The following is a 24919-nucleotide window of genomic DNA, read 5'->3' as shown; positions in this document are numbered from 1 at the left end:
GTGCATCAAAGCTCCAATTTATTTTACTTTACAGGTAATGGATGGCGTGCGAAGAACATTTTCTCTCCTTTTGGCTTCTGGAAGTTGCTCTCGCTTTGTGTGGATTAATGTAATTGCACTGCACAAACATTGACATGCTACAGTTTTTCCTTCATGCGGTGTTTTCCCCTTATCACCAAAATGCTTTTGCACAGTCCGAGCAGAGCAAAAACACTCAATTTAAAGTTGTATCCTATACACTGTAACAACGGAACTAAAAATGAGTAAAACTTTCTTGAAAGTAGTGTATCTGTCCTCAATTTGACCAGGTAAATAAGATTATATGTCCAGATTTTTGCACTTAAAATAAAAACAGCTAATCTCCATCATCTTATTTCAAATGCAGTATATGTAATGATGTTGTTTTATGGGTAAAAATATTGATTCCATTAGCAGATAATGTTATTTACCTGCTCAAATACACTACTTTCAAGAAAATTGCACTTACTCTTAGTTCCCTTTTTTGCAGTGACATGCAGGCAAAAGTGTCACCCTTTAACATTTCACAAAGTTCAAGCAAAAGCCACCGTTTTATTTCCAACAGTTCTTGTCGCACTCATTGGCAAATACTAAACGGGAAATATAAGCAGAGTAGAAGACAAGCACAGCGTCTAAAGGTCTGTCTTTTGGTGACCGCTGTAAACTCACAGTCAAAGTAGACCAACATTAGGACGCAAAACGGCTTATTCTGCAAGGTTAATAAGTTTTATCAGCTTATGGGTGTGTTTTCCGCATTTTGGTTCCAAAGCATTGGTCAAAATTTTATCACAATAAGAAAAACAAAAGCACAATATACTATGACAAACATGTTTGAACATCTGTTTTGGTCTGAGCAAAGCCCATAACAATTAATTCAGGTAGACGTGACTCCTGCAGAACACAGTATTTAATAATAATAGTGTTAATTTAGACAATGATGCCCAGTGGTGGTTCTAGACCAAATTTACCAGGGGGGCCAAGATGGGGCCAGTGTTTTTTTTACAGGGGCACATAAAAGAATGAAATCATGAAACAGGGAAATATTTAATCGCTTAATAATATGAAGTGAGACACTTGTGGCGCTGGTACTGCAGGTTTCAGATCCCTGATCTAGCAGATGAAAACTGTGATCCCAGCTTAATACAGCTGAAGCTAAAAGTAAAACACCTTGATTTTAAAACCCTTGTTAGGGTGAAATTGTAAAGGTAAAAAAAATGACATTGATCAAAGTGACAAATCAGGTGTGGTTTCTTCACTAAGGCATATAATCCTAAGAAGTTTATTTAATTTATGTCTTTAGTACAGGGGCCAGGACCATTTCTACAGGGGCACTGGCCCCCTGTGGGCCCCTGTCTAGAGCCGCCCCTGATGATGCCTATTCTACAGAGCCAGTGCTCACCACTGCCTGTTAGGATTACCCATAAACAAATCGCTCAAACAAGCTTCAAACAGTGTTTTGTCTCACCTGCTGTTCAGCATCCTATCAGCGCCAGCCGTATTAGAATAACCGGCGATACAGCAGGCGACCCTGTGCTGTAATCAATTCAATGCAGCTTTGTTGGGTTTCCAGACAAATTTACTAGAACAAGAATCGAGAAGGCTTCATCTTTTGATTCAAACTCCCATTTTAGAAATCCTCCCCGAGTTACTTAACATTTTGGCCTTTTCGACTTGACCCAACGCCTCTCGTCGAGTCCGGTCTTCGGCAAGGACTCTATCAGCCGGCCCGGATAATGGGACCACAGAAAATGTTGCCACCCACGTCCCTTCTGAGCTCGTAACTCAGGCGGCGAGCACCCTAAAGGCTGCCCGACAGCTGATAATGAAAGGTTTTATAACGCTGCCATTACAGATGCTTTACCAGACTGTGCTCTATGAGCAGATTTGTGAATTTGTTACTCACTTTGAGGGGAGGAGGGAAGGGGCATCTTTGCTCATCCATTCTGCACCCCTGTAGAGAGAAAGGAGGGGAAAAAAAGAGAATGTAGTGATGGAGAAGGTGTGATATCTGCAGAGCGTGTTCGCAGCCGTACATACAAAGAGACGCACCATAGGCGTACAAACGATTCTCTACACCCATGAAAAAATAAAAGTAAAGATTGCTATTGTTGCAGCAAGTTCATGTTCACACGGGCAAGCTCAAAAGCCAGATGTGTTGTAGAAAGAGGAAGTGAAAAGGAGTGACATCTTAGAAGTGCATGGGTGAAAAAAGATAAGTAGGGCATGTCCATGAGAACAGCTGACAGTTTCCACACAGAAAGATACACAATAAATTATTTCTGATCAGCAGCTGAAATATAAAGTGTAAAATATATGTAACACTTTTATGAAATTCACAGCATTCCGAGAAACGTGAGGCGCTTTAAAATAAGATTTTAGGCACAATAGGCAGCTTCAAAGAAACGTGTCACATCATTTATTCTTTATGGATGAAATACAACTGCCTCCGTCTCCGCTGCATCTCTAAAAGTCCCTGAAACAACATTCACACCAGCAGACTACAAACTCACAACCGAAAGGGAAACGGGTGAATTATGCAAGGCTCGGGTTCAGGGGGAAAGCCGTGCGGATGCCTATGAAGTCAAAGATGCAGCTTGATCAAAGTCCAAGCTCAGATCTCCCGTCGACATCAAATGCATTCCCGACAGGTTTGTAGTGTTGCTCACTGACAACACGACAAACGGCATACATAAGACCCCCCCACCCCCTCAGCAAAACGAGAATTGATACATTTCCCACATCTGATGACACAGACAAAACTACCCAGCTGTGAAGAACAACACAGGGGAGGCAATTTTCAGCACATTCAAAAGCAGAAGGTTTCTGCAGACGGCCCGAAGCTGCAGATACGTACAACATATGGCTGCAAGGACAAACGCTCACAAGAGCTGTGCTCAGCTGAGTACAATAGGGTGAGCAAAAGCAAAGCGAAGTATGGGGTCTCGATACAGAAGGAGCAGGAGAACGGGTGTCCGAAACGACTGAAATCCCCCCAGTGTGCAGTTTGATTAAAACTCGTGAGAAGGGAAGCAGACAAGTTAATAGGCGAGCAGGGGAGACCTGTTACTGTACCTGCATCCGCTCAATCATGGCAAACAGGTCTGAGGTCTGGAGGAGAGAGTTGAAACCAAAAAAAAAAAAAAAAAGACACATGGGTTTTATATTCTGTTGAGATTGGTTACCATGCCTTCATTCTGGACTCATATCTTACGTTTTCTCCCTGATGAATAGCCTGCTGGTACATTTTAAAGAGACAAAGCTGCCCTTTGGAAAGTTTCCCCACCTCAGACTGAATTTCTGCTGTCTGCACGTCTCAGAGGACTCCCTAGCTCGTTTGACACGGCGCTCTGCATTCACTGCTAGCATGGCCCTCGAAATTGTTCCTTTACGCTTTAAGACAAACATGCTGTAAACAAGCAATTCCTGGGGGGGGGATTGAGCCTCAAAGCACCAGGGTGCTTTTCTGTGTTGCTAAAGTCAACAGCATTTCTGACTGTGTGCAACAGCCAAATTAACTGCTGCACATTCTGGTTCTGCCGTCTGAAGCACACGTTAATGAGTTACTGACCACCGTTTCATCCTTCTTATCATGTAGCAGCCAGGAAAGGAAGCACAAATTAACCCGCACCCAAAACCGAGTTTCATTTTAGTCATGGCATAATCATTTTTTGAGCCAGCGCGGGTCTAATTAGTGTGCTGATTCTGCCCATATAAGACACGTAGATTTCAATTCAGCCACGGGGTTTTAATCACATCCACCCTTCGCCGCTGCAGAGGTTATGTGTTTTGCTCAGTGTTTTGTCCAATTAAAACGAGGCTGAAGTCAAAGAAGACTTCCCCGAGGCCTGCACCTTTCATCTGCGGAGTCCACATAAAGGGCTTGGAGCAGTTCCAACCTGTGCGGAAGGAGCGCTCATGACAATCAGCACTCGCTGCGAGCGCGCATTGTCAGTTCACCATGTAACGCAAGTGGACTGCGGTGCCAAGCTGATGTTTCCACATGACAGCTTAAATTTACAGAGGGGCGCTGCAGGCCCTCCGAAGCACATATGCACAGGAAAGCACCAGGGGAGCACCTCCATTTTTTTTTACATGATCGTGCGCCAAAACTTGCTCTCCGACTCATTGCATGCACCTGTCATCGCTTGCAAACAGGAATGCATCCGCTCGTCTGATTCGGACCTCCTGAAGCCAAAGGTGCAGCCTCCAGCTATTGCTGCATGTAAGAAAAATAAATGGAGCCATATGATGCTCAGGGAGATCCTCCTTCCCGAACTGCAGGTGTCAACAAACGTCTTCCTTGGCGTTGTGAAGGGTTATCAGTGAAATGTGCGGACTCTGCAGTAACACCGTTAGAGTTGAATCCTCTGAGAGACGGCCAAAAAGAAAAGGCCATGCACTGTTGCAGATGGGTGGAAGTCTGTAGTTAAACGTTACAGGTTTCCATCAGGTTTCCTCCCCCTATTTAATTATTGAAGTTCTTTGTAGCCTAACAAGGAGCGTGAGAAGAGTCTCAGACTAAAAGGAAAAGATCCCATTACTTACATCACTGAGGCATCGTCTCTTGAGGAAAGGCTTGCTATAGGGACTGTTCAGAAGTCCCTCCAATAAGCCGCTCTTTGCCATCCTGAGCTCAGTCATCATCCCACAAGTACAGATGCAGCCGAGCTGACAAGAGTGCGAGTGTTAATGTCACTGTCAACCACACGAAAAAAAAGAAAGAAAAAAAAATGCGAGATTGACAGTGACGCTTGACACTCACGGTCTTTCAGCGAGTAAACTTGCTGAGAAAACTCGATAGCTGTCCATCAGAATCCATACATTTATGTTCGAGTCAAGAGTCGGTGCTGTAATTTGAGAATATTGTTTCTCTTTCCTTCCTCTTTTCAAATAGCCCCAGTCTGCCACCGCCCTCCTGGTGAAACACACACAGCTGTTCTTTAGGAAGTAGAACAGAGGAGGGACAATGTTGCTCCCTTCCCTGTGAACCCTGCAAATGCCTTCTCTTTTTTTAACGCAGTCATACACTCAAACTTACATGTGAACGGAGAAAGAAAAAAAAAAGGCCCAGTTCTCTTTTTCTTATATTACATTATGAAACTTATTCTGTTCCTCTTTTCTTTCATTTCAGATTTCTCAAGCCTCCTTTACTGAAACATTTTTGCACAGGAAAAATACAAGAGTGGGTATTTCTGAAACATCACTTAAAGGCATGTCAAAATGTTTTACACACTCTGTAGCATGTCCCGTATTATGAGATGTTGAGATGAAGAATACATCGTGTCTTTGTGCCGTCCTGGGAAGGATTGCACATGTGTTGCGCTACAATTTTCTATTTCTTCCAAGCACTTGTTGCACGAGTTAAAAAGAGATTCTCACTTTCTTTTCTTCACAGCATAAAGTAATTGCAGACAATGTTAACATAGAAACGCTGAAGTTAAGGCACCCTTTGACTAAAATTCATCAGCTGATTTCTATTGCATGATATCCTTGTAGAAAAGGTTACATTTTTAAATCTGTAGCATTGTAGTATTACCATATTTATACAAAACCTGAAACAGAAAAAGTTAAAACACGATCTTATTGCTTTTCTTTTTAAACAACAGCTAAAAAAACATACTATTTTTTTTATTTTTAGCAATAAATGTATTTATTTATTTATTTATTTATTTATTACCTAACTTACAGTCATTCTAATTTTAAAACACAAACCAATAACAAAACATGTAAGAACACCAAAATGAGGACTGATGGATCCTATCATGACTCCCATGTTCTTCTAGGAAATATATTTTTTAAGAATGTGCTTTCAAGAGGATAGGATAAACTACAATTAGTTGCAACATTCATTTACATATTTACTTGTGTAGGCGTCATTTTTATCCTTCATAGCTTTTGAACGTTCACCCCCCCAACCCTCATAGCTGTGATAAAACGATAACAAAACCAGTGACTCTCTGTCCCAGCCTATAATTTTGGTGTGATATTCCTGTATGACCGCCTCTTTCAAAGCTTTCTAGAATAACTACCATCTCACAGCAGCTACAGCTCTAAAACAGATGCCTAATTTGACCAATATTATGTCTTACCTGCTATTATATTCTTTTTAATTAATGTTGGGAGTCTGTTTATTTCACTGAAAGACACTCAAACTCTCACAGCTTTATGCCAAAAGTCCGTTTAAAATCCTCATTATTCTTCAAAGAATAATGACCGTCTATATCTTTGTTTTCCAAACCGCCAATTTTGTCCATTTTCTTTAAGGCAGGGGAAAGTTTAGTTTTTTTTCCTCCCATCTCATGTGTCAATCACACACGTCTGTCAGGCTGTGCAGCAACGGGGGACGACAAGAAGCCTACATTATGCCTACACCATTCCCCGTAGTGTCTCTGGTTAGGAAACTTTAAATTGCAGAAGATACTAAAAATTTGGCTTTGGATACAATGACTTTAATGTTTGAAGCTGTATAGGCTATCAGCTGCATCATCAGCGCATCAGGAAGCCCACTCTCCTCCACAGGCAGAGCCGCTCTGACTATCATTTCTGCACAGCCAAGACTGAGTGTGACACAAGAGCATGTGAGGAAGTGGGAGACGGAAATGGAAATACTGGATGAAACAGACATGGGATGACTGCGGGATAAGAGACAGGCTGTTTTTCTCTGAAAGCAGATCATTTTCTGCAAAAAAAAATCCTTCCATCCAAGACATTCCTCCGACATCAGACACCGACATGGATCTACGTCTGAAAAAAGAAGGCTGAAGCTTTTTGAAAGTTTCACTTCTTCCCAAAGTGGATAGACCTAACCAGCGGTTATCATTTTCCACTTTGCAGAAATGAAAATGAACACAAATGTGTCTCCATATAGAAGATACCAGTTATAAAAACACGAGTTAAAGCGCAAAAAAATAAAGCAACTGACAGCATGCGGCCTTTATTGGAGTAATTTAGCAAACGGGTTAGCCGAGCTGAAATCCTCACGGAAAAATTTACTGACTAAAACTCAAGGCTAATTACATACTTGCTTAAGTATAGCTGTTACAGGAAGGCAAATGAGTGGGAGACACTAATTACTGTTCAGATTCACACAATGAAGTCTGGCATTGTTTCATTTGTAAAGCATACTGATTGTTGGAATGTGCTGCTAGGAGTAACACTCCTAAAAAAAAATTACCAAGCTGTTGGTACAGCCTTCGCGATTCAATACAGCGAGATGTGCTGGAAAATCCAAAAACGAACAAGAAGTAACAATCATGGTCGATTCGGCTGGACTATTGGCCTTCGTGACCCGCTTTCTGTGAAGCAGCTGACGTTCCTGTTTCGAGGATCCATCGAGACAATAAAGATTACTTTTTGCGCCCTAGGGGTTAATGTCTGCACATGATTTTTAGTTTAAGTAGATTGCCAGCTTTTATTGTGTCTGTATCTGCATGCTTGCCAAAAAACAGACATGAGCTGCCCAAGAAAGGAAGCACTGTCTCTGAGTGATCCAATTTGCTCATTGATTGGCCGAGTAAGTGAAAGCTCTGCACATACTGCGTACGTTTGGATGCTTATAGTAGTTGTTAACATCCATGCCCACATCGGGCCAGACCTTCAGTCTGCAACTTAAGCCGTAACGCTTCAACACCAGGTTTTCACAGCCCGATCTCCACTTTAAAATGTACCCCATGAAGAGATGTAGCCAATTCAATTTCCCCATCCCCCCCTGTTGTATTCTGCGAGTTACAAAGGCAAACTTCTTTGCAAAAACGCAAACACAAACTTCAAAGCGAGGCAATCAATGGGCCCAGGAGCCTCAATTTCAGCCAGAGAAATCCATTCATTTGGCCGGGTAGAACAGACCACCCTGACCCCGCTGTCGCCACCCCTGTGGTCTGGGCAACAACAATTGGAGTTTGCACAAATGACCCTTTTCGCTTATAAACACCTCAGGCAAGAAGCTGGGCAGTTTCTCTGAAATGGACAAAAACAGTCAGTTTGGATAAAAGAGGAGTGGAGTCATTGTTAAAGTAAAAACCTCCAGGGTAACTTTTAAAAAGCATTGATATACCCCCCCCCCCCCCCCCCCCCCCCCCAAAAAATAAAAAAAAAATAAAAAAAGAAGTTAATGAAATCTAACAAATAGAACTGTAGATCCATTTAATTGGAAAATGTACAACACACAATGAGAAATGACTGTACAGATACACATTCAAGATGTTGTTAGTTGTTCATTTTGTTACATTTCATTTTGTTCAGAGCTCCGTGATTGGTGTATTCCTGCAGCAGCAGCCTCAAGCAAAATGAGGACTGCAATACCGAAACCATGTAGGTTTTATTCTTCTGACGCAGACAGTTCTGAGTGTAATAAATATGATGTTTCTTTTAAATAAGGTTTTAAGTTTAGCTGTAACCCCAGTCTATTTCTCCCTTAAAACACTTTGATTTAATTCTCCTGTTGCCCCCCCCCCCCCTTTCTAATCAGTTGAAGCCTTTCATCACACATTTCCACAGGAGCACAGAGCCATATAGGATATTTGACCAGACTGAAATGAGGGAGGTCAAAGGAGGGGAATAAATATACAGATGCGGTTTACATACAGTTATATTGGAGACAAATGGGATGATGTATTTTTGCAGTTGAACCCTCACATTTTACTGGGTGGAATGATTATACAACAAAACTATTTCAATTAACTATATTTTGGATTTTCTCAATTCCAGACGGGGTCAGAATTGGGTTGTAAATAGATGGTATTAATATTTGGCAACATTTTAGCCAGGTTCAAACTGTCAAGCGCAAACTGCTGAACTCGAGGGCAAGTGTCGTGCAAATTTTAGATGTCGCCCTGGCCCAAGCAGCTGAATCGAATGTGCTGAAGGTCCCTGGTCCTCTAGGACGGTTGTTTGAGACTCCAGGTCTATATGTTGAGCTGAAGTAAAGTGAAGAATTTGTGGTAAAACTTTGTTACTACCCCATTGACTGGTGCAAGGAAACCATATCTGTGGAAGTGAAACAGTCCCGTAGCATGAGGCTGCCAGTACCGTGCCTGAAAGCTAGTGAAGTTTACTCAGCTTTGAAAGCCTTATCCCAAATTATTTAAAAACATTCTGGCCATTGTGAAGTACAAGTTGTGTCACCTGACATATAACAAACATTTTAGCTTTGACTTGTCCATTTTATATATATTTATTTGTATATATATATATATATATATATATATATATATATATATATATATATATATATATATATATATTGTTTCTAGTCATACTGACCACCCAAAGCGCTTTACACTATAGCCAAATTCACCCAGTCGCACGCACTGACACACACATTCATACACTGATACACAACGTCTTGCTCAGGGGCACATCGAAACGTGACAAAGGGAATCAAACCCGAATTTTGTCAAATTCCCACCAGAATCGTGAAAAATCTGATCACTGTTTCGATTTAGGACACCAGTTATTTTTCATCCCATATCTAACATTTGGTCATTGCTTTTACTAGCTGGTTCAAGATAAAGCAAATTCAAATTCAAGCGTGAGACAGAAATACTGACTGTGTCTCCATTGGTATTTTTGTGGCAGGAACAACTGCTGCAAATCTATATTTGTCCCATGAGCCAGTGACAGAGGGCACAGACTCCTCTGTAAGGCGCCACACCAGCCTGCCAATGAAAGTTACTGCATCACTGATGCTGATGCACTGGGGGGCTTTCACCTGGGGCAAACATTTGAAGGATATAAAGAGCCAAAAAACAGAAGGGAAAGCAGTGAGGATTAAAAATGCACATGGAAGGACACCAAAGAGGGCTAATTCCATTTTAATTTAACAAAGCTATTGATGCTATGTTTGATTCTCTTAAGGCAAAAAAAACCAAAAACTTCTTATGGCTATTGCTGATATTTTGACCTGTCTGTCTTTTATAACGCCTATGTACAGTTACACCTTAAACATTTCAACAGAGTTAATCTTCAACACAGAGGTTTAAAACACATTTTCTGATTAAAGCAGTGTATTTGACTGGTCCTACATTTCTCTAAATTGCCTGATAAAACAGGTGTGGAAATAGACTCTTACATCACTATGTGTAATGAGTCAAAAATATGAATGACATTTTTTTGAATGCAATTACAGAAGGAAATTGACTTTCAAACGATGTTCTACTCAATCCAAATATCCATGCATGAAAGAAAGTTTGAAGTTTTGTTCAGGAGCGTCCACTACTCTTGTCTTGACGCGGGCCAATCGATTCAGAAATATTTCCTCTGTCTTTGCAGTTCAGACCGGTCAGACTGTGCTATTAGTACTCAGCTGCTGTCCACTGCCGTCAGCTGTCACCGCCATGTTAGAATGATGCAGGCCGCACCCCCTGTCGATCTCTGTTGTCATCAGGGCCAGCTGTCCCTTCGCGAGGCACCAGGGTTCATGCACCCTGCTCCAAATTACAACCATCTTCCGTCATCCTGATGCATCCCTGACTCACTCTGCAAAATGCTGAATTAAGTGCTTTAAATGTCACTATTAAAGCAGCCACTTAACACGCTAGCAGCCTGATCTAAGAGTCAGTGTTTCTTGGCGGGTTCGATGCGAGCCAGGTGTTAAAAAAAAGGTGAGGAGCGTAAACCAGGATAAAACAAAAAAAAAAATGGCAGGTCAAAGGCGTGCGTTACCTTCACAAACGAGAGACGAGGAAATAGAGGGCGGGACTGCGGCACCAAGGGATTTATTTCATCAGATATTCGGGGAATCCTTCCATCTTGTTTCCTGTGAGTCAGAGAGCATTGAGGGGTGTGAAGACGAGAAAAGGGAAAGAGACATTACTGAAGAGCTGAAGAGGAAAGTTTCATTTATGCAATGGTGTGTGAGAAAAAAAAAAAAAGAACAGTGTAGTCCAAATAAGTCATGCCATCTAAAGCAGACGTCCCCATGCCGGTGGATAGCGCCGGTGTTGTGCCACAGAGCTTCCTCACCAAGAACTATTACAACACACAATTTCTGTCGCACATAGTCTTCTTGATTGAGGTGATTAGTTCACTCAAGAGTCAAAGCTGTGAAACCCCTACGATCGAGAGGATTGTGAGAAAGGGCAGACACGAAGAAGAAGTGAAAAAAAAAAAATTGACGGAAAACAGAAGAAGAAAGCAGCCTCAGGTCCCATCTCCTCACCTCCAGCCCTCACAGGTCTCCCCCCCGCTCTCCTCCGCCCACGCTCTGCTCTCTTTGATTGGACTGAATTACCAGTCCGACCAGGATTCTGGTCACATTATATGACTTCACACTTCGTCTCACACGACAGTCAGCCGCTGGAGGTGGCAGCCCTTCTGTGCGTACATCCTGTTCACAAACCTGTGGCAGCGGGCTTTTCTAAACACGGCGCAGGGACAACAGAAACAGCGAACAACGGGACAATCTGATTTATTTAGTGAGAATAGAGTGAGAATCGAAGGGGGGGGGGGAGAAGCAGGCTCTCACCATCGCATATTTCCCTCACTCTGCCATTTTGGCCAAAACCATTGTGGTTTAAGGGCGGCGAGATCTGTCATACACAATCTCTTGTCTGCAACACAGTCCATTAATAGCAATTGGAGCTCTGCGTATTGCACTTGAGGAGAATCCATAAGTCTGAGTAAATAGAGCTTCACTTCCCTGACATCAGACCGCTGACCTGGACTGAGGTTAGGAAATCTATTACAAACCAAGCTCTTTGCTGCCCCCTGATCGCTGCTGAGCTCAGGGAAAATGACTGAGAAAGGTTAACGGATTGCTCCTCGAGCAGCGCCACGGTCTCAAGGCATACGTCGAAAGCGTTTTCCTTTGGTTGGAACACGTTCTCATACATTACAGCAAGGAAATCATGTCAAATGCTACATGCCAACACTGACCACAGAGTTATGCGACAGATCTGCCTCGACTGAGATGTTTGCAACCTTCTCATGAGGGAAAGCTAAACTATTGTGCTTATTCATACATGGTGTCTGTCAGGCAACCGTCCCTTTTTCTGTGTTTTGTATCTGCTTCAATCATGATTGATTAGTACATTTATTTGAGCCTCGTCTTTGCAGCTGAAAGATGAAATTCTTTTAGTGAATCAGGCCTCCCAGAACATAATGACATTTTCTGGAATACAATATCTGTACTTCTTTGGAGATTGAATAACATTATATGAGCATAACATCAGACGTTTGTTGTTTTCCATCTGTCCCGTGATCTTCAGGTTTGAGCTGTGTTTGACGTTTCTGTAGATAAGAAATGTGAGCGCTGTGCTTAATTGAATGTGGAACTGCTTGTGTTTCTATAAAATGGTTAAGATTACTGTTGCTAAATGTTGAAACTCCCTCAGACTCCAGATTCTGTGTAACCTGTAACATGCTAGAGCATAATAAAGACCATCTTTTTCCATCTTTTACTGCCGTGTCACTGAACGGCTTTAAAATCTACCTTCACACCTTTCATAATGGATAATGGCCTACCCTTGTGGATGGTTCAGGTTAGCCGTCTGCATGCAGGCACAGCAGCATGCTGGAAATGGAAGGTGTTAAACCAGTTTGTCAAAATTTGTTTCTTACATCACCGCACTGATTTAGGGAGAAGAAAGCAGGAAAGTTTCAAAAATAGCAAAATGCAAAAGTGATGAAATAAAAACATACACCGTATTTTCAGAAAAAGGGAATACTCTTCTACTTGAATTTGTTTTTATCATAGGACACGTTGGAAAAGTCTAAGGAAAAGCAAAGCAAGTGCAGAACAGATAGAAGCAAAACTGCATGTTCAATAAAATATGTTCATATCTGAGTTTCATTTGCAGGTGACGTAGCATCATAGATGATCTGATTGAAGATTGCTTGGTTGGTTTTTATTTATTCTCCTTAGGCATTTTAGATCTGGCTGTATGTTTGGGATTGTTATTCTGCTGGAAGATGAAGTTCTGGCCCAGGCTTAAATCTTCTAACCTTCAAGATCTTGACAGAACAGTTGCATTTGTACTGAAATTAGATGTAAAATAGGTGGATTATTTACTTATCAGGTGATTTCTTAAGGCAACTTCTGTCAAAGGATTTTATTGAGCGCTATCGCAGTGAAAGAGAGTAAATAGAAAGGCATGTCAAACCTTAAAAAAAAGATATTGTAAAAGTTTGTAAGACCGTTTTGCACAAAGAAGAGCAATTTTGTTCTATTTTGTGTTGGTCCATGTGTTGTGTTGGTCCATCACATAAATACCTTGTAGTATGGGGCTAAAACATGATATAAATATCAAACCATTTAAGACATATAGATCCTTCTCCAAGGAATTTTTGTTTTACATTAAGGTTATTAGCATCACGGTAACTTCATACAACATTTCAGCATACTAAATCACTGTGCACTATTCCAGGAACAGCAGGGTTGTAAGATAAATTTGATTGTGGAAAATTTGCACAGACTGGACTCATTTCTACTGACAATGAAGAAAGAAGCATCTTTGAAAGGCCCTTTTCTTAAGTGAATAAGGTTTGAATATTGCCATACCCACCCTTAAATATACTGTTAAAAAAAAGAATAAAGACATTTATCTGTTTCAGTTTATCCAAACTTTTCCGTTTCTGGGAGAGGGGAAACAAATATCTCTAATCAAACTTAATCACGTCTATGGACATAATTTTCATGTAGGCTTTTTGTATCGGAAGTTCTCAAAATGCAACCATCTAGTTCATATCATAAAAGTGGACACCAAGAAGGGAAACTGTTCTGTGCTCCTGGAAGTAGGATAAAAACCTAAAAGACCTGGAGCAAAGAGCCACGTTCTGAGAATCATAGAGAGCAGAAGACCTGCTATCAAATACCATCATCCTCACAAATCCTGCAGTGATGGGGAAAAAAGCTACTTCGGATATATTCACTAATTTATCTGCCTCTCCGAAGGCACTGAAGTTCAGGGGTGCGGCAGATTAAATATTAGCATGAAAAGAGTGTGGATAAGAGCATAAAAAAGACAGATTTGGTTAATAGAAGGCACAGACCTCAGCAACACTCATTTAGCTGAATTAAAGAATAAGAGCCGTGTCCATTACCAAGCCGCCTGCTCATTATCTGAGGTGAAATGTTTCTTTGCCAGTTACATTTAATTTACTCCTTTGCTGACCTGAGCAATAAAAGAGTAAACTCAGTACGACAAGAGATAAAACATTCCAAAATGTCCTTTTCTCTGCCAAGCAAAGTGCACTTTAAATCCTGACGCTAATAACAAAGAGCAGTGAAGGGTCTGCTGAATGGCCTGTGCCATTAGTGTTTATTTTACTTTTATATTTTTCTTCCAAGCAGGTTGTTGTTGTTTTTTTCTCTGCTACACATGGTTTACAGCATTTTCTCCAATTTGAGTTTTTTTTTTTTTTCATTTGACAGTCAAAGTTGTATTAATGTGTTTGTCTCCTAGCAACATGACTGAGCCTCTGAATTAATTAGAAATAATCCCGAAATCACAAATTGAGGCATGATTGCTTGCATGACATTAGACAAAATGCTGAGGCTATTGTCTACTCATTAGTCATATTAAAGGGAAACGAGAAATTTAGGATACGGGTATTCTCTTTTTTGATACAGAGGGTGACAATAGAAGAATTTAGCTGTAAAGAGCAAAGGTACGTTTTAAAAAAGCAGTATGGCTTCATAAAAAGACATCTCTGGCCACAATTTGCGCTCTTACCTAAAATGGAGATGCATGCAAGACGTGCCAAGAATGTTAGAAAACTGGAACCTTTTTATCTCCTGCTCAGTGCCTTGCAAAAGTATTCATACTCCTTCAACTCTTCACAATTTGTCAAGTTACAACTATAAACCTCAGTATTTCATAGGGATTTTGGGCTCTACCTCCACCTTTGTTAATAATCTAGAGACCAGATGGTCCACCACAATGGCTTTTTTGACAACTTCCAAACATATTTTCTTGTGTCTTTCTTTTGACAATAGCTGTTTTCTTGCCGCTCCCCAATCACTCTAATCAGGTTTGATGGAAGGCTATTTCTTTGCAGCTTTGCAGTTGTGCTATAGTCTCTCCATTTTCAGATGATAGATTTCACATTTCAAAACTTGGGGGTTTGTTTTCAAATCTACACCCTGCATTAAACCCGGATATAACTACAATATGATATGTAGATCAGAAAAGCACGTCTAATTTTTCTTTCTCTTCACAAATATAAGTAAACGACTATTGAATAAACATTGGGGATTTGCATATTAGTCAATTAAAGATACTAATTAAATATATTAGTTATTAAACCATGCAGTATACTATTACGACCCTCTTTATAAACGGGCACAGTTGTATGTCTATTAAGAGAGCCAATCAACTTTATTTTGTTCTATGCTAATAGAGCCAGTGCTGAATAAAAGAGCAAATTCTACGGAGCAAGTGCAGGCAAAATCTACAGCGCCAGAGACCTTCAAGCTTTTTATTTGATGGATTACAATGCTTTTTAAGATAATCTCCTGATTTTCTACTTATTTATGTCAGCCAGGATGTTTCTCAAATGGACACAAGGCAGTCTGAAACTAAATCCATCAATTAATCTTGTGTTTACCAGCAGCAGTCTCCATGGACTGTGTGGGTCATGGGCTCTGAAAATAATTTCTGCAGTCCAATCATGTTGAAGGCCAGGTTGTCCCTCTAAACACCAAAAAGGCTTCAACATAACTGGATTTAAACTTGTATTTCAGGAGGAGAAAAGGATGCTGCAGAGTGCAAATGAGATCAGAGTCGATACAAAAGAAGAATCCACAGTGGTCAACAAAATGATCTGCTGACAAATAAAATATATTTTCTTTTTCTCAGGGATGCACTACATTTGTTGTGGGAGCGGTTGCCTTGTGCTTAGAGCAGGATGCTTGCATCCTGGGAAGGCTGTGCTGGTTAGAAATCTCACAGATCACCACTGTGGGTCACTGAGCAGGACCCTTAGCCTCAGAATGTTCCCCCCCCCCCCCCACCGCAGAATGGCAGCCCACTGCTCCCTAGGGGTTGGGTTAAATACACAGGACAACTTTAATTGGAATGTCCAACGACATATAAAGAAGATTATTATCATTATTATTTAACCTTTAGACTGAAGACTAGAACCTTTGATATCCATAGACTGGCTGTCATGTTTAGACAACAGCTGATCTGAAAATACACAGAACAAGTAGTAATGTGGAAAACAGTGTATCGTTGTGTTTATCTCTGTGTAGTAAGTCATGCAATCAATTGAGCACGCAATTAGAATATTTGTTATTAATCAAAATGTGAAAATAGTTTAAATGAATACTTAAGGCACATCCAGGAGGTTCTTTGTCACTCACACAAGGAGCGGCAATGCAAGGCAAGTTTATTTATATGACACTTGTCAGTAACTATACGATTCAAAGCGCTGTAAATTAACAGAAAAAACATTACAGAGGGAAATATTACATAGGAAAAGACACAAATTACATTAACAAATGAATAAGCTAAGTAAATCCTTGACTATCTAGTCAAGGATTTACTTAAGAAACATACAGTAAGCATAAAATCACAGTACTTAATTTCGATTCATAATGTTCGAAGTATATCCTTGCGGATTTCTAATCTAAAGTATTTTTTTCCAACCTTTCTACAACTAAAACTAGAATAACTTATTTTGTTTCATTGTTTCACTGGAACGAGCTTCATCACCAAAGATCTGTCGCAGTTCTATTCATGATATTAACAAAGTCCTCAAAGCTATAACTTAAGGTCTCTGATCTGACCTTTCTAAACCACATCTAAAATGGGAGAATAGTTTCTATTCATAATAAAGTGTCACTGGAACAAGCTTCATCACTAAAAATGCTAGGGTTAATTGTTTCTATTCATAAAGCTACAGCTTGAGGTCCCAGATCTGACCTTTCTAACACAACAGCTAAAACAGAAAGCAGCAGAGTAAGGGAAGAAAGCACAGTAGAGGCGGTGTGTGTGTTTTAGTGTAATCAAGTGTGTGAGTGTGTTTGTGTGTGTTAGACTGTTAACTGTGGCAGATCGCTCTCACAGCCACACACAATGACTGTTGAAGAGAATCCTTGATCCCAAGCTTAAAGTTGGCTGCATGTCCAGCAGAACGATGCACGGGTTACTTTGCCAACCAAAGGTTAGCCATAGACACTGTTGGCAGAGTCAGACATCATCTTGTCAAGTACTACCATTATGGGCCGGCCCAATAATAGGGTAATATGGTCTATAAAGGTGTATCTAACAGGTCTGTATGATTGTTCTCATTAGCATGAAGACCTGTGCTAACTGGGATAAATTATTGGGGGGGTGGGGGTGGGCTATGAAGGGCTGGCTACTGAGCACAGCAGATGGTAGATCATGTTGACACAACAACCATGAGTCATGCACTCCTCACATCATGTCTCACTAGAAGAGAGACATGAAGAAAACTACAGGAAGTCCTGTTGTTTTCGGTTTGCCACCAGCCATGTGGAGGGCAGAGCAAACATGTGAAAGTAGCTGTTCTGGTCAGATAACACAGAAACCGAACTTTCTGCTCTACATGCGAAGTGTCGTATGTTGAAGCAGCTAACACTGCATATCAACCTGAACACACCAGCCTTAAGGTAAAATATGGCTGTATTGGTATAATGTCGTGGGAATCTGTTGTGTCCGGCAGTGATAGGGTAGCAGGTCAGAGTTGATGGGAAGATAAAAGGAGCTAAACATAGCCCGATCCTGGAAGAAAACCTGTTACAGGGTGCAGAAGACTTGAGACCTGCACAGAGGTCCCCCTTAGTATGGCCCTGTCAAAGTCCAAATGAGAAACCATGGCAAAAGACTCACAAACTGATACATTTCCATGCAATCTGACTGAGCATTTATTATTTTGCAAAGAAAAAGGGGCAAGGAGGTAGAGACATCCCCAAAAAGACGTGCAGCTACGATTGTAGTCATAAGTTGTGAAACAGGGAAGGGTAAATACAAATGCACACGCCACTTTCATATTATATATCTGGAGCTGTCTGGTGGAAGGCAGTCAAGACCCTCTGGAAATCATGCTTTTTTCATTCACGCTGGGGCTGGCGTCTGCATTTATTTAGTTTGTGGTACTTGCTGTGCATATACTCCCCACATCTCTGCAGCGACCTCTTTTGCACCCAGAAAACTACATTTAAGTGCTAAGATTTTGTTTTTCAAGGGTTTGTCCATGCAGAAAAAATGTACTTTCAATAATGAAAGGTAATAGACAATTCTCTTTGAAGGAGAGACTGCATGACCATCTGCTGAGAACTAAACTATCCAGCCTGACAAAAATTAGGATAAATGGAGTGGCTTGAAGACAGAGGCCAAACTGCAGAATCGTTAGCCGGGCTAATCTGTAGGAAACAACCACCCAACTGCTTGTTCCCGCTAATGTTTGTCTCCTCAGTGAAATAATGGACTATTTACAATTCCAACCAGATGAGCAGCAGACATACCAATTATTCCAGTGCAGATTACGCTACAACAAACCTCAAAATCAACACACCTAACACCTGCACCACAGGAAGTAAAACCAGTACAGAACAGTAAACTGCTTCCTGTCTTAAATTGAGAACGTGATTACTACCTGGGGCTCCATCCGAATACCTTTAATAAAAGCTCCTATTTCCTGTTCCTTTACCTTTCATGGGGTCAACAATAAGAACATTATCGTGGGGAGGAAAGAAGGTTTGGACCAGTGTGCCAATTTCGGACAGCCTTTAAAGTGCTCGCTCTCTTCTCTCCGGTCATTTTCTTGGATTACCATAAGGAGGTTGCCCTTATGCGTCGTGTTGCGCAAAGGATTGTAGGATACCTTACGGACGTCGCAGGGTTCCTAGGCAAAACTAGCCTCAGTAGGGAGCATACAGGCTCATTTTCCTACCTCCTGCCTTACTGACTGCACTATTCAGACAGCACTCATCATGGCGACCGCTGACACCCTCCCGGTTTGGCTAAAAAGTCCTTGCTCTATAAGGATTAAGCATTTGGATTGTGTCTTGAGGGTTTTGAAAAAATCTGCGGTTCACAGCAAAAAAGGGACTAGAAGTAGAATTTTCTTGAAATTAGTGTATTTGTACTTGATTTGAGCAGGTAAATAAGATGATCTGTTAATGATAGGAAGGACTCCTCTCCATCATCTTATTTCAAGTGAATCTAATTATCTTATTTTAAGGGAAAAACAATACTCATTCCATTGACAGATTATATTATTTACCTGCTCAAAATAAGAACACTCATTTCAAGAAAAATTTACTTACTTTTAGTTCCCTTTTTGCAGTGTTGTTATCATCATCATCCAGTTCTTTTATCAACGTCACCAAAAGAAAGATCCTGGAGTGACTCCAGAACGACTTGGGAGGCTTTACTCTGGCAGAGCACAAACTTTGCAGACACACTGGCACATTTTTGGCTTTCTAATTATTGATATATGAGGCAAATGAGGCTCAAGTATATGCAAGTGATCACAAAAAAAGCAGGCGTACCTCCAGTTTATTCTCTCTGTAGCAGCGTCAGGTTTTCGCTGCATTGCTATGATATTCTTACCCTGGGCTTGAATATCTAGGACTCATTATCTATACTGAGCACAAATAACAATTAGATCACAGTTTGGCTTAAGGAAGAATATTTTGAACTGGATGCATCTTTCTCTTCTCCCAGTCCAACACAGACATGGGCACCCATACGCTAAATAACACAAATACACACACACACACACACACACACACACACACACACACACACACACACACACACACACACACACACACACACACACACACACACACACACACACACACACACACACACCATGTCCGAGGAAGGCAAGTACACATGAACCCCTACACTTTGCTGGTCTACTTAGTAGAGAGCAACTAATCTAATCAAGTCTAGCAGCTAATGCACAATGAAAGCAGAGTCGTTTACTGGAGATAACGGACGTCTACTTCCTGTGTGGACAAGAGAGCGAGGAGGAGGCAGGCGTACAGAGAAACTTCAGCATTCAGAGTGGCACACAGTAGGATGAAGAGATCAGGGCCGATCAGCAGAGTTGTACAAGGAGCGCAATCTCTTGAGCTGCGTCTACTCCGTCAGTTCCCCCCCTTTATCTGTCAAGTCTTGTCGTGAGTTAAGTTCAATTCATCCATCTCCCGTCATCTGCAGTTTATCCCCACAAAGGCAGTGCACTATATCGTATCATTCTCCATGCTCACCTGTCTTTTGTGCCACCTCACTCACAGCTCAGCCTCGCCTCTTCAATAACGTGGCGCTCCTCTACGCATCGCTCGCTCCATGCGTCTGGCTCAGGCTCTCTATCCTCCAACACCTGCTGTCGAGATCAGCCTCTCGCCTGTCGGATGATGCTGAGAGCAGCCCTCCCCTCTCCGTCCTCCCCTCCCTGTTTTTCCTCACTCCCTCTCCCAGCCTCTCCTCACACGCTTGCGTTCACGCCGCTGACGCTTTTTAATCTAAGGCGAGCACGAACGGGTTCCTCTCTCTGTCTCGCTCCTGTTTCTGTCTTCACCTCCTGTCTTTTTCTCTTGATCCGTTTGTGACAGAGAGATGCACATCCAAAAACTCTGGCGGATGCCTCGTTGCCTCAGTGAGCCTGCTTGTTAATTGCAGATTTTGCTCATTCGGTAGGACAAAAACTGCATACAAATCCACGGTTGAAAGCAAAGTAAAAAAAAAAACAGAACATAACCACATTTGCAGGGAGGATGCAGATACATCAGATTTCTCTGTCCTATTATCTGCCTCACTCTGACAGCTTGTTTCAACATCATAAAACCTCTTCTGCCAAAATGAGCCTAAACACCCCATTGTCCATTTGACACATTAGTGGCAGGCAGCGAGCTGAGAAGCTCTCGAATGTTGCAGATTTTCTAGCACACTCACACATAATGGGAAAAATGACTTGCTCAGCTCGCAGAAGAATGAGCATAGGTCGGAGTTGTGCAGTGTATTACAGAGTAATCACATTTTTTCTCCTTTGCGAGAAGCCTGATCTTTGAGTGTCAACATAGAAAAAGAGTCAAATGCATTAGTATGTATTATGCATGCGGTCACAAAGGCGCATTATAACAAGCAATCTCAAAATGTACTCCGAACACAACAGTATCTGATGGTAAATGGTTGAATTTTAAATGAGTTTATTTTCCTGGATACGGTTTAATTTGATACGAATGGAAGATACAAACAGGAGAGGAGCCGACGTTCCCACGATGAAACGGTCATTTTGAACGTTTCTTTCAAGCTTAAAGTCTGGATAAGTTTCACAAAACCTTTGTTTGAACTCTATCCTTCACGCGCTTTAGTCAAAGCAGACATTTAAATCAAAACATGACCTCCCATCCACCCGCATATAGATTAAAAGAACTGGCACAAGAGGAGATATGTTTATATTCTAGTCATTTCCTCCTCCAGTGTCTGTTTTCCTGAAGCGTTATGCTCTGATGTTGTGATCCGAAGCTTTTTTGGATTTCGGAGCTTAATGTTTTACAAATGTGCAGTACACAAAGGACAGCTGTGATTAATATTTTCTTATATTTTTAACATTTGGTAGCTCAAGTGGTCTGAATGTGACAGTCGATGGGTGAAGAGAGAAAGGGAATGACACGAGGCAAACGGTCCCCAGGTTGGGACTCAAACCTGTGACAGGTTTCTGTGTGTGGGTCGCATTTTCTGCCCATGCACCACCGACATGCCCATGTATCCTTATAGTTTAGATATTTTGGACGACTCTTCTTTGATGAACTGTCTTAATCTGTCCACAGTGGTGGGTTTTTGAGTAGCAACGTGTCAAGGCAGCTCAAACTGATGAAAGAGAGGACTTTGATCATCAGCCACACCTAAACCGTTACTGTTTCAGAGGTGGACTCCCTCATAATTTTCTGCTAGAAAGCAGAATTGAAGGTTGTAGGCACACACAGACAATTACCCTACCACCGTGATTAACTGTTGGTATGACGTTTTTCTGAAATACTGTTAGGTTTTCAGATAAGCAAATAAGTTCTGCTTTTGTCTCTTTCTGTAGGTCTGCAGGGTATTTTCCCTAATTTGGGAATTGATATCAGGAAGTCTTTTTTTTTTTCTTTTGTCAGCAGTGGTTTCCCTATTTAAATGCCATTATTGTGCAGTCTTTTTATTTTTGTCTTATCATGAACACTGGGCTTAATTTCGTTCTTTGAGTATTTGGTTAGACTATTCATTGCTTTCTTTGTTTGTAAAAATGGTCTCATGAATTAATGGACATCACAAGTGAGAAATAGACTTATATCCCTTTACAAACTGATAGATATCAACAAAATTGTTTCTCATCTGTTTTTAAATTTCTTTAAATCGGTTTTTGAGATAGTTTACTTGTTGTTGTTGGACAGGTTGTATTTACGTAATTTCTTGATTCTATAAGTCTGGCAATATTTAGGCCTGGGTTTGGCTGGTGAAATAAAACTTTTTGGTAAGCTAATCGCTGTTAATCAATAACCTAACAAGGGGTTTAATTTATTTTTCATAATAGAGCCATGTCGGTTTGGATAGATTTTTTTCTCTTAAACAATTAATCAAAACTACCTTTTGTATTTACTCTGATTATCTTTCTCTGACAACAAAATGTGTTTGTTGAACTGAAAGATGAAAGTTTGACAAAAAAAACAACAATACAGTAAACAGCCTATAATAATTTGGAAATGGTAATACGGCAGAGGAAATAAGTAGTTCAAAAAGTAAAAGTAACAATTTAAACCATTGTGTTTAATTTATATCTCCTATAATCATGATGCCAGTGATGAAATAGCAGCTCCTGCCTGTTATAAATGCCCATTGAACCGTCAGACTGCTAGCTTGGAACAAACCAAACAAATGGATGTTTGTTTCCATGTGTATGAAGCGAATCAAATCACACACATGGACTTCATCGCACTCTTGCGACATTGACGGAAACAAACAAAGCCTGCCATCCTTTCCTTTCCTGCCTCAGAGGCTGCTCGGGTTAATCTACGCTGTGGTTTCCCAGCACACAGGTCCCAGTTAAGCCGCTCAACCAGTCACCAGAGAAATATATCCTGGGCGTACAGGGATCACCTGGACACAGCTGAGATGCAGAGAACGAGCGAGCATGGTGCATGCAGGTGAAATACAGTCAACACCTCTTCCTGGCTGTTTCATCTCTCCCTCCTGCCAATGGAAAGGAGCAGATGATGAAGGAACAAATTTTGGCAATCCCAGGCAGAGCAATGTTTGCCAGATCAGGACATGAGAAGGCTGATGAAATGATTATCTGCCTTTATTTTTAGACTGTTACACGGAAATTCTGGATTGCTATATTAAAAACACAGTGATCGGAGGAGCAAATATATGTGGGCTGAGCTGATACTTCTCTGAATTCTCATTTAATTAGCTTTACTTCCCTCTCTTCTCCCCATTTCACTGCAACTGTCGACTTCTCTTTCTGTCCACGCTCGTTTCCTGAGACAAACTGCCTGAATTTAGCATCTACACACCACCAAGCAGACAAGCAAAGCACGACATCAGTGCAAATACAGAATTTGCGTACTAAGAGCGGATTACAGGACAATCATCAAAGTAAAACAGAAGATGAGGGAATGTTGTCACGGATAATAAACTAGAAATCAATAACTGAATCCAAGTGGGAAACAAACGCAGGAAGCAAACATAAACCAAATGCTGAAGGAACAAGCTGCACAAAAATAAGTCAAGATGGTAAGAAGTAAGTGCACACGAGCAGAAGCTTCCAAAGTCAAAAATGTAGAAACAAACCAACTCTTGACCTGACCAGAAATAAAATTGAGTAAATTACAGAAACAAAAGTCAAACTTCAATAAGAAAACCAACTTGGACGAGGCTGCGACACAATGGGTGACTTTTCACTGCTCAAGTTGAACTATTCAAAGTCCCAAAAAGCTCAAAACTTGCTGGTTAAAAATGTTGTGAGTGGGATGTTGAGCAATGCAGAAAAAATAAATGCAAACTAAACCCACCTACTCCAAAAGTTGGAAGGCTACAGAAACTGTCAAAGTCTAGGCTCAAAGCAAATTTTTTACATTTTTGTCCCCTCTGGGCCACGATATTACCACCGTAGCAGCGCAGCAGGACACTGGAGAGATAATAACTGCTTCTCTTCACATATATTAAAAAAAAACTATCTAATGTAATTATGGCAAAGGTCAATCTTTTGTAAACATGAACTTTGAACCATGTCAAAGCTCTCCTTTTTCTAATTTCCTCCATCCAGGTTTGAAGGACCACTGGGATAGTGAAAGCCATGCAGGTGGTCACCAGAGGCCTACAGGAAAGATATTTTTAGATAATAAAGAGGAGATGTGTGGATTTCACCTGTGGCCACCCATATAAAATAATTTACTTGATCGCTTATTGTAAGTTTGGCTGTTTCTCTAAGTTTTATTCGTCAGTGTTTAATTGTTTTTATACAGTTCCTGCAAATGCTGTTTTTCTTTCTGGTTGCAATATTAAAACGTCGTCAGCTTAAAGGAGTATGGAGCAAAAGAGTTTTTACAAAAGTTTGGGCCCTCTGGCAACAAGTTGAAACGACACCAGTGTTGGGAACACTTGGGAGAAGAACTGTAATGTTTTCCGAGGTAAGATACTTACAAACATTAAAGTTCTTTTGAACGGAACTATTTGATATTTGAGTCAATAGTCAAATTAAAGTTTTAGGGAAAAAACATGGCCACCCGTTTAGTCCCAGTATTTACTCTCGTCTTATTCTGTCGCCAATCAGACTCCATTTTGGTGTTTTTCATCACACTAGACAACAGTTTTATGTTCTTACTCTTGTATGGAGTCAGGGTTGGGGTTTGAGGTGTGCTTGTGGCTGGTCTTCATTGTGTTTTCTCGCTAATGCATCGATTATAGCGGAGACTCGACAAAGTAGCCAGGTGAACAAG

At 41.0% G+C, this 24919-nt stretch overlaps 1 protein-coding gene across 9 annotated transcripts in view; it reads right to left on the bottom strand.

Annotated features, from left to right (window-relative positions):
• Window positions 1-24919, bottom strand: part of si:dkey-166d12.2 (rap1 GTPase-activating protein 1) — a 127868-nt gene that overhangs the window by 27968 nt on the left and 74981 nt on the right. For 6 of the 9 annotated variants that reach the window (XM_036152021.1, XM_036152017.1, XM_036152018.1 and 3 more), the window contains exons 3-4: window positions 10681-10774; window positions 1922-1969 (exon numbers count right to left, since the gene is read on the bottom strand). In XM_036152021.1, coding sequence (XP_036007914.1) covers window positions 1922-1960 — 39 coding nt within the window. In that variant the 5' untranslated portion in view covers window positions 1961-1969; window positions 10681-10774. Of the gene's footprint in view, window positions 1-1921; window positions 1970-3090; window positions 3127-4563; window positions 4892-10680; window positions 10775-20206; window positions 20436-24919 lie in introns of those variants that run through there. The other 3 variants (XM_036152022.1, XM_021317808.2, XM_021317805.2) reach the window with 3 other exon arrangements.

This window comes from Fundulus heteroclitus, chromosome 20 (assembly GCF_011125445.2).
Source record: "Fundulus heteroclitus isolate FHET01 chromosome 20, MU-UCD_Fhet_4.1, whole genome shotgun sequence".
Classification (NCBI taxonomy): Eukaryota; Metazoa; Chordata; class Actinopteri; order Cyprinodontiformes; family Fundulidae; genus Fundulus; species Fundulus heteroclitus.
The sequence above is the reverse complement of the archived record's forward strand: the minus strand, read 5'-3'. Positions and strand labels throughout refer to the sequence as shown.